The 10,604-nt window shown below is 45.1% G+C and overlaps 1 protein-coding gene across 1 annotated transcript in view; it reads right to left on the bottom strand.

Moving 5' to 3' along the window:
- The window catches only part of LOC109970431 (titin-like), a 206,786-nt gene that overhangs the window by 42,841 nt on the left and 153,341 nt on the right, over positions 1-10,604 (bottom strand). The window contains 10 exon segments of the mRNA XM_020617984.1: positions 1-6,676; positions 6,818-7,120; positions 7,250-7,837; positions 7,956-8,252; positions 8,335-8,532; positions 8,710-8,814; positions 8,910-9,217; positions 9,394-9,676; positions 9,767-10,054; positions 10,132-10,422. The exon segment at positions 1-6,676 is cut by the window's left edge and continues 4,165 nt beyond it. Of these exon segments, the coding sequence (XP_020473640.1) occupies positions 1-6,676; positions 6,818-7,120; positions 7,250-7,837; positions 7,956-8,252; positions 8,335-8,532; positions 8,710-8,814; positions 8,910-9,217; positions 9,394-9,676; positions 9,767-10,054; positions 10,132-10,422 (9,337 nt within the window).

Below are 10,604 nucleotides of genomic sequence, written 5' to 3'. Positions count from 1 at the left end.
GCAGCTGGGGCTTGAGCAGGGGCCTCAGCTGGCACTGTGGTAGTGCAATACTCAACAATGTATCCCTGAATCTCACAGCCTCCATCACAGACTGGCTTGCCCCATGACAGAAATACTGATGTTTTTGTTGTGTCAGTAACTCTTGGATTATGTGGTGGGCCAGGTCTGAAGATGGGATCAAGAGCTTTGTAGAATACAGTAGGGGAGCATGGCTCACCAACACCAACAGCATTCTCAGCAGCAACTCTGAATTCATAAATATGGCTTTCCAGGAGTCCAGTGACCTTGAATGTCAAGTCAGAGACAGGTTGCCTGTTGCATCTCATCCATCTTATGCCCTCTTTGTCATGTTTCTCAATTATGTATCCAGTGATGGGACTGCCTCCATCTTCAGAAGGAGCCTCCCAGGTGAGCACCATTGAATCCTTTTTAATATCTGATGCTTCTAAGTTCTTGGGTGTTCCAGGGGACACATACAGATCTTTGATTATGACAGCATCAGACTCAAGTGGTGCACTTACACCAAACTGGTTGACAGCATGGACTCTGAAGATGTACTCATTTCCTTCCAGCAGCTTGGTAGCCTTAACGCAAATGTTCTCCACTTTTGGGTCAACAACAGTCCAGACTAGTCTGCTTGTCTCTCGCTTCTCTACAATGTAGTGAGATATCTTGCTGCCACCATCTTGCAGGGGTGGCTTCCAATCAAGGCAGCATTGGTCTTTGGTAATTTCTGTAACAACAAGAGGTCCTTGTGGCTCTCCGGGTTTATCTAGAACAACCACATTTACATGTACAGCCTTTTCTCCTCCTAGATTTTTTAACAGCAGAGTGTATTGGCCACAATCAGAAAGTTTAGCTTCTTTGATAGATATATGTGCTTTGGTGGGTGTGTTCTTAATCTCTCTGTAAATAGTGTTGCCCAATTCCAGCTCTCCCTTCATCCAGTGGATAGAGGGCAATGGCTTGCCATGAACATCTGCATCAATTTTGAAGTTTTCTCCAGCATTAACCACAATGGTCTGTGTATATTCTGGGTCAATGCTGATGCGTGGTGGTTCAGTCTCATCCCTGGCAGTGATAGGACCGGTGCTGTAAGAGGGGATACTGAAAACACCAGCAGCATTTCTGGCAATTACCCGGAACTCATACTGTTTGTCCTGCATAAGTCCAGTTGCAACATATTCTGTCTCAATGACATTAGTGAAGTTAGCCTTCATCCAACGACCTTCAGGAAGCTCCTTCTTTTCCACAATGTAACCTGTAACCTTTGCGCCACCATCGTACTCAGGCTTGGTCCAAACAATGGTCACTGAGTCCTTGGTGATCTTTATTGCCTCTGGAGTACCAGGAGGATCACAGGGATCTCTAGCAACATAACCCTCAGACACTTTGCTCACTTTTCCTATTCCAACAATGTTCTCAGCATAAACTCTGTATTCATACTCCATTCCTGGTTCCAGACCAGTGGTCTTGAAGGTTTGGTCAGTAATAAGGGACTTGTTAAGTTTGATCCACAGAATGCTGTTTCTCTCTTTGCGTTCAAGATGGTAGCCCAAAATAGCACTTCCACCATCATTAACAGGTTCATTCCAGGCCACTACCATGCTGTCCTTGGTGCGGGCTGCAATGGATGGTGTTCCTGGGGGTCCTGGGACCTTGTATGGGTACTGAACCACAACACACTCTGATAGGAGAGCTGGGCCTTTTCCATATCGGTTTTCTGCTGTGATTCTAAACTGATATTCAGAGCCAGTTGTCAGTCTGCCTGCCTTGAATTTTGTCCTTGCAAGGTTGGGAGATACAACCATCCAGTTAGTTGTGGATGTGTCTCTCTTTTCCACAATATAGTTTTTGATTGTGCAACCACCATCATACCCTGGTGGGTTCCAGGAGATTGTTACACTGTCAGAGGTGACTTCCTCAACCTTAACAGGACCACCTGGCTGACCAGGTTTGTCAAGAACAATGATTCCAATATGTGTGACTGTCTCTCCTGCTGTGTTGCTAAGAGTAATAAGGTAGTGTCCAACATCATCTTTAGCAGCCTCTTTTATGCTGAGGTTTAGCATTGTGTCTGTTGCATCAAAGTTTGTCCTGGTAGTTCTCTTCAGAGGCTGACCATCCTTTACCCAAGAGACAGTTGCTTTGGGACGTGCAACATACGGAACCTCCACTGTTAGATCTTCTCCTGCCAACACAGTGAATGTGTTGAACAACATTTTGACAACAGGTGCAATCACAAACTCTTTTACAATCACCGGCACACCGAGTTGTCGTGGTTCACTTGTTCCCTTCTCATTTCTTGCTGCTACACGGAACATGTATTCTGCACCTGCATTAAGTCCACTGATAGTAGCTTCTGTTTCCTTTACAATCACAGCCTGTGTCCACTTATCAACCCCTTTAGGCTGGATCTCAACAATATAACAGCCCACTCTGCTGCCACCATCATGCTCTGGCTTCTCCCAGGAAAGGGTGACACTGTTTTTGGCAACATCCTTAAGAGTGATTTTGCCAGGTGGCTGTGGTTTCTCAGACACTTTAACTGATTCACTAGTCCCAATGGGCAGACCAATACCATAGTGATTCTCAGCCAAAACTCTGAAGTAATAGTTGCATCCCTCCAGGAGCTGGTCGACTGTGAAAGTGGTATGATGGCAGTTAGCACTGACTGTGGCATATGCTTTCCTTGTGGACTCACGTTTTTCAACAATATAGTTCTTAATCTTAGCTCCTCCGTCATTCACTGGTGGGTCCCAAGTCAGACTGACAGCTTTATTTGTGACAGCAGTAACCTTCAGATTCTGTGGGGCACTTGGTGTATCAAGCACCCTGACTTGAACTGTAACTGTTTTGGAGCCAGAGCTATTTTCAACTGTAAGATTATACTTTCCACTGTCAAATCTGTTGACATTTTCAATTACAAGCAATGTGTATGATGTTGTGCTGTCAATGGTTGCCCTCTCAATAGGTTCACCATCTCCCTTGGTCCATTTGGCCTGAGGAGCTGGTCTGCCTCTGATAGGTACAAACAGTCTAAGAGAGCAGCAAGCTCTAAGACTGACAACTTTACGGAGCTCAGCATCCAAATCAATCTCAGGTGGGAGAAGCCTGTCCTCTGCCTTGGGATTGCCAGGTACAGATGCTGCCTCTCCAATTCCTTCACTGTTGATAGCAGAGATGTGAATCTTGTACTCCTGGTTCTCCTTCAGGTTAATAATGGTGAATAAGGTAGCAAGAAGACTTTCTTTGGGTGTCACAATGGTCCATTCCTCCTCTTCTGCCTTTTCAGATGGGATGCAGGTCTCTACAATGTAGCCAGTGATGTCAGAGCCACCATCATATATAGGTTTGTTCCAGGCGATAGTAATTGAGGAGCTCGTTGTGTCCAAGATTCTGGGGTTGCATGGAGCCCCTGGTTTATACAGTGCATCAGTTGCCTTGTAGAAGGGACTGGATACACTTGGTGCACTCATTCCAGCAGCATTCTCAGCAGTTATTCTGAACTCATATTCATGTCCAACAACAAGGCCTGTTGCCTTGAATTGTAGATCTTTGACAATCCTATTGTTGCATTTGACCCAGCGGAGGCCTATTCTGTCTTTCCTTTCAATGTTGTAGGTGGTGATGGGAGTTCCACCATCACTCTTAGGTGCTTGCCACTTAACAACCATTGAGTCTTTAGTAATAACTGCCACCTCAGCATTCTCTGGAGGATCTGGGATCACATAAGGGTTGTCTGCAATAGTGGGCTCAGAATCAAGAGACTCACCAAGTCCATATTTGTTTAATGCCATAACTCTGAAGATGTATTCATTTCCTTTGAGCAGCTTGGTCACCTTATATTGTGTGAGTTGCAGGCCTGAAACCACATTGGTCCAAACCAGTCTGCTTGACTCACGCTTCTCAATCACATATCCTTCAATTTTGGCACCTCCATCATCGGCAGGTGGAGCCCAAGTGAGTACACAATTTTCAGCTGTGACATCAGACACCTTAAGAGGTCCAACTGGTGGTCCAGGTCTGTCGAGCACTTTAACTTTGAAGATGTGCTTAGCAAAGCCACCAACATTAGTGGCAGTCAAAACAAATTCTCCTCCATCTGATCTGACAGAATCCTTGTTGGTAAGAGTGGTTGTCAGTTCAGTGTACTTAACCTCTAGTTTCATTGTGTTCTCAACCTCCTTTTCGTTCTTGGTCCAAACCATAGATGGGGTTGGTTGACCAGCGATGTCAGCATCAAGCTTGAAGGACTCTCCTGCCTTTAGTAGAATAACATCTTTAAAGATGGCATCAACCATAATGCGTGGCTGTATAATGTCATCTTTGCAGGTAATTGGGTCGGAGGACTCAGAGGGCATACTCACAGCACCTGCTGAGTTCCTGGCTATGACACGGAACTCATAGGAGGCATCTTGAGTCAGTCCACTGACAGTGAATGCTGTCTCAATGATATTAGTGAAGTTGGCTCTGATCCAGCGACCAGCAGGCAGTTCTCTTTTTTCCACTGTGTAGCCAGTTATCTTGAAACCACCATCATACTCAGGCTTTGTCCACTGAATAGTGATAGCATTCTTGTTGACAGATATTGGAACAGGCTTACTTGGTGGGTCTACAGGGTCCAAGGCGAGTATTGGTTCTGAGGCCTTGCTGGGTTTACCAATTCCAGCCATGTTTTCAGCCATAACACGAAACTCATAGGCAATTCCATCTTCCAGCCCTGTGGATTTAAAGATGTTTCCTTTCACAAGACCCTTGCTGATCTTTTGCCATATGATACCACTTCTTTCTTTCCTCTCTACATGATAACCAATAACTTCATTTCCACCATCAGACACAGGCTCATTCCAGCCAATTGTTATTGAGTCCTTGGTAAATGCAACAACATTAGGAGTACCAGGAGGTCCAGGGACTCTGAATGGATAGGCAGCCACAACTGCCTCTGAGGTTATGGGTGGTCCAACACCATATCTGTTCTTAGCCTTAACTCTAAACTGATACTCTGATCCAGTGGTTAACCGAATGGCTTTGAACATGGTACGGATGACAGTGGAGGACAGCTCTGTCCATGTTTGGGAAGTGGTATCTCTGATTTCAACCACATAGCTGTTGATGGGAACACCTCCATCATTCTCAGGAGCATCCCATGCAAAACTACAATAGGTACGAGATATCTCCACAATATTAACTGGTCCTTTGGGTGGACCAGGTACATCATGTACTTTGACAAAGATGTTATCTGTCACAGAGCCAACAATATTCTTTCCTGTCATGGTGTATACTCCACTGTCAGCTCTGGTACATTCATTTATGCTGAGAATAACAGTAGCAGCAGCCACCTCCACACTGGTTCTCTGTGTGAGCTTCAGGGCTGTGCCATCCTTCTGCCAAGAGATAGATGGTCTTGGACGTCCCATAACTGGAATTTCAACCTTAATGTCTTCTCCTGCCTTGGCAATAACAGTCTTCTGACATAAACCACGCAGGTCAAACTCGGGTAGTGAAGTAGAATCCTTGACAACAATGGGTTTGCTCACACGTGGGGCACTTCTTCCTGACTGGTTGACAGCCATTACATGGAAAATATACTCCTCGTTCTCATTTAGACTCTTCACTGTGAAATCCATCGTCTTGACTGTTGAAATGTGGGTCCACTGATCGGTTCCCTTCTTCTGGGCTTCGAGGACATATCCTGTAATTTTGCTTCCACCATCATGCTTGGGCTTGGTCCAAGCCAGGCTCACGGAGTTCTTGGTGACATCAGTAGGAATAATACTCTCTGGAGGAGATGGTGCCTGGGATGCACGAATTGGATCTGCAGTTTCAACTGCTTCTCCAATGCCATACTCATTCTCAGCAGAAACTCTGAAATAGTACTCACAGCCTTCACCCAGGTTACCAATCCTGACTGAAGTGGTTGCGCAATTTGTAACAGCAGTAGCAAAAGCCTTGCGTGTTGATTCTCTCTTCTCAATGATATAGTTTGTGATCTTGGCTCCACCATCAATAAGAGGCATCTCCCACTGCAGAGTAATGCTTTCTTTGTCAATATGAACTGGTTTTAGATTAAGTGGAGGCCCAGGTGAATCCAGAACTCTCACGTGTATATCGGCACTCTTCTTTCCTGATGAATTTTTGAGAGTAAGCTCATATTTGCCTGCATCAGTCCTTGAACTCTCAGGAATGAGAAGCATTGTAAATGACTCAGTGTTGTCAATGACTGCACGTGGAACTGGACCACCCTCCTTAGTCCAGCTGACTGTAGGTATAGGACGTCCCTTGATTGGCACAAAGAGGCGAATTGAGCAACCAGCCCTGACAACAAGGGTTCTTCTCAACTCAACGTCCAACTCAAAATCTGGTTCAGCTGCACGCTCCACAATTTCAACCAGTTCTTGAGTTTCAGCAGGTTTACCTACTCCCTTACCATTTACGGCACTGATTCTGAAGTGGTATTTTGCACCAGTTTCCAGCTTGGAAATGACAAACTCTGTGATTCTAAGTGGAGATGAAGGCGTATCTTTAATCCATTCTTCTGTTCCTTCCTTCTTGTGCTCAATCACATATCCAGTGACTTCAAGGCCACCATTATCAAGAGGTTTTCCCCAGTTCAAAGTTGCAGTGGTCTTGGTTGTGTCTGTGACTCTTGGATTGACTGGAGGTCCAGGCACATCTGTCAGACATTAAAGATGTGGTCAGTGTCTTTTAAAACAAAGTATAACATTCTATAAGAATAATTTAAATTGCTTAAAGGAAGAATTTGATATTGGTGGCCTGTTTATGTTTCACAGCTCAAATGTTTATTTTTACTTACTGGCAGCAACTGCTGTTCTGACAGGCATAGATGGTTCACTCGGCTCTCCAAAGCCAGCTTTGTTCTCAGCAAGAACACGGAATTCATATTCCACACCTTCAGTTAGACCAGTGACTTCATAACGAAGCTCAGTAATGGATTTCCTGGTCACCCTGACCCATCTCATAGCCTTTTTCTCCTTCCTCTCAACACTGTAACCTATGATATCACTTCCTCCATCCTCAGCTGGTCTCCTCCAGGTAACAGTGGCTGAATGTGCATCAACTTTCTCAACCTCTGGTTTGGACGGCGGACCAGGAGGACCTACACATATAGATAAAAGAAACACTTGGTGAATCAAAGTAGCCTATATTCTTATTCCTGAAATATTTTATCTAAAAAAAATAATACAAATGTAGAATGCAAGACACATTGAACATTAGTTTTACATACCATATTTATCAACCATCTTGACTGCCTCAGAGTGAGATGGCTCGCTGGCACCATACTGGTTAACAGCAGAGACTCTGAAGAAGTATTCATTGCCCTGTATGAGTTTGTTGGCCACATAGTGACAGTCGATGACCTTCTCTTCCAGGACAGTCCAGAGCAGACGGCTGGTCTCCCTCTTCTCCAGGGTATAATACTTGATAGGAGAGCCTCCATCTGCAGTTGGAGCTGTCCAGGTAAGAGTGACCTTTTCAGAGGAGACACCACTACATTCAATGGGTCCAGGAGCACCAGGAACATCCAGAACATTGACCTTGACAGTTTCCTCTTTTACACCAAAGGGGTTACTGGCAGTGATAGTGTACTCGCCAGAGTCCTTCCTGCTGGCATATTTGATGGACAGAGTAGAGGAAGTTGCAGTAGTCTCAATATGAACAAGGTCAGATGGTTTAAAGTACTTCCCTCCCTTTGACCAACATGAGGTTGGTGCAGGTTTGCCTAAAATGCTTGTGGCATTAATGACAATAGTATCACCAGCTCGAACAGTCAGACCCTCCATCACCTGAGGATCAATAGTAATGGTTGGTGCAGCTGTTGGAAAAAATAGGAGACAGTTATCTCTTAGCATGCCAAGTCTCCACCTCTGTGCCATAACGTAACACTGCATGCATTCGAAATGATTTTACACAATTTTAAATCTTCATCTCACCATATTCATCTGCACAGAGAATGGTATCTGTTTGCTCAGAAGGTGGGCTGATAGCACCAGCAGCATTCTTCGCCCTGACCCTGAACTCATATTTGCAGCCCTCCTGAAGATTAATGACAGTAAATGCAGGCTCCACAACATTCACACTGTTGGCCTTCACCCAGATCTTTGAAGGCAAGTCGCGCCTCTCAACGATGTAGCCAGTTAACCTGTGGCCACCAACAGACTCTGGTGCGGTCCATTGTAGGGTTACGGTGCTCCTGGTGATGCTGATCACATCAGGTTTACCAGGGGCATCTAACAATACCGACATTAAAAAACATCAGAATGCAGCATTGCATGTTTACATATTAGTATTGTTTACACTCTTCACATTTACCAATGGGATCCAGGGCCACCCGTGGCTCTGTAGGAGCACTTGGTCTGCCAATGCCAGCCAGGTTGATTGCCATGACTCTGAACTCATACTCCAGGCCTTCAGTCAGCCCAGTGACCTTGTGTTCCTTCATCCTCAAGGCAACTGGGCTCACCCTCTTCCACAAAATACTGTTCCTCTCCTTGAACTCAACATGGTAGCCTAAATGTAGTATCAAAGGGAGAAATACAAAATTGACATTAAGCTCATGTGCCACATACACGAGTAGCATATCAAACACGGTGCTTTAAGAAGTAATGATACAGTGTACGTCATATAAGAATAAACAACATAGCTGTTTGACTGTATGTAGGTCAAATGTATTCAGGCTGACTCTACCTGTGATTGGAGAGCCTCCAGTCTTTTTGGGGTCAGACCAGGCCAGGTAAGCAGAGTTGTGACGCATGCTCATGATTTGAGGAGGAGCAGGAGCATCGGGGACATCTGTCGACAACCAGCAACACAGTAGTCAGGAAAAGCTCAATTTTTAAGTTCAATACCTAAACAATCAGCCTTTTAAATAAGTTACAGCCACTTACTGAATGGATGTTTAGCAACAATGGGGTCAGACTTGAGTCCCTCTCCAACACCGTACTTGTTCTCAGCAGAGACCCTGAAGATGTATTCTGTGCCCTCATGGAGACTGGTCACCCTCATGGTGTTGGTCTCCACAGTGGAAGACACAGTCACCCACATGTTGGTAATGAAGTCCCTCTTTTCCAGGATGTAGTTGGTAATCTCTGAACCACCATCATCTGTGGGAGCGGCCCACTTCAGCGTAACACCGTCAGCAGCAACATCTTTGAACTTAATGGGTCCAACAGGGATGCCAGGTTTACCCACCACCCTAAACAGAGATAGATTCAATAGTTTTTTCTATTTTCATTTATTTATTATTTTATAATAGCCAGTAATGCATGGATATGATTGAAACTAACACAGTATGACACATTTTGAGAAGAAATATTTTGTGTTGTATTACACGCCCTCAAATTAACAGCCATAGTAGAGTTTGATTCTTACCTGATGAAGATGGTAGACTCCTTACTTCCTGCGCTGTTCCTCAGGGTGATGGTGTATTTGGAAGCATCACTCCTCTGGCAGTCTCTGATCAGTAGGGTGGTGTTGATTGCAGAGGATTCAGCACAGACTCGGCCGGTATCTGTCAGGTCTTCGTCTTCTCCCTTCTTCCAGGAGACCTTAGGCGTAGGTTTGCCAGCTATTGGGATCTTCAGACGGACAGTGCTGCCTTCCTTGGCAATGTAGCACATGTCGGGCAGGTCTCTCAAGTCACAGCTGGGAGGGACTGCAGGGGGAAGGAGCAAGCACTTAAACTGTTTCACACATTTTCTTAAATAATTCTTTGTCTACAAGTATTATAAATATGGAAACTTACTGAGCTGGTCTTTGGCAACCACCTTGAGCTGTTTGGCAGAGCTCTCTCCTGAGTCATTCACAGCCTTGACTCTGTAAGTATACTCTCTGTCCTCCACAAGGTCCTTGCCACTGTATTGCATGTTCTTGGACCTCATTAGCTCCTTGTACTTGTCTTCCCCATTGAGTACCTCCAGTACATAGCAGGTGATTCGACTGCCACCATCGGTGAGTGGTTTCTTCCAGCTTAGAGTGCAAGAACGTTTGGTAACTAGCAGAGCCTTAAAGTCCATGACAGGCCCAGGTGCCTCTGAAAACGTAAACAGGAATGCAGTGAGTATCATATTTGTATGAACATAGTACAAAATCTATGATCATCCAACCCACCCGTTGCTCTGACTGAGTCAGCTGTCTCACAACACTCTCCAGCTCCAAGCTTGTTGACTGCTGACACTCTGAAGTAGTAGGACCGTCCAGCATCTAGGTCTGGTATCTCAAATGATGTCTTGGTGCAGTCACTGGAGATGGTGGACCAGGCCTTCCTCTCAGTGTCACGCTTTTCCACAATGTAATGGGTAACTTCATAGCCACCATCAATCAGAGGAGCATCCCAGTAAATGGAGGCACTGTCCTTGGATGTCTCTTTCACCATTAGGTTGACTGGTGGTCCAGGAGTATCTGGAGAGGTTTAAATGGTAAGTGGACTTGTACTTATATAGCATTTTTGTACACATTCAAGCACACTCCAAGTGCTTTACAGCATTTGCCCATTCATTTCATTCACCCATACACACACACACACACACACACACACACACACACACACACACACACACACACACATGGAGGGTGGGGACACA

This window comes from Monopterus albus, unplaced genomic scaffold (genome assembly GCF_001952655.1).
Source record: "Monopterus albus unplaced genomic scaffold, M_albus_1.0 scaffold198.1, whole genome shotgun sequence".
NCBI classification, from domain to species: domain Eukaryota; kingdom Metazoa; phylum Chordata; class Actinopteri; order Synbranchiformes; family Synbranchidae; genus Monopterus; species Monopterus albus.
This window is presented reverse-complemented; position numbering and strand designations above follow the sequence as displayed.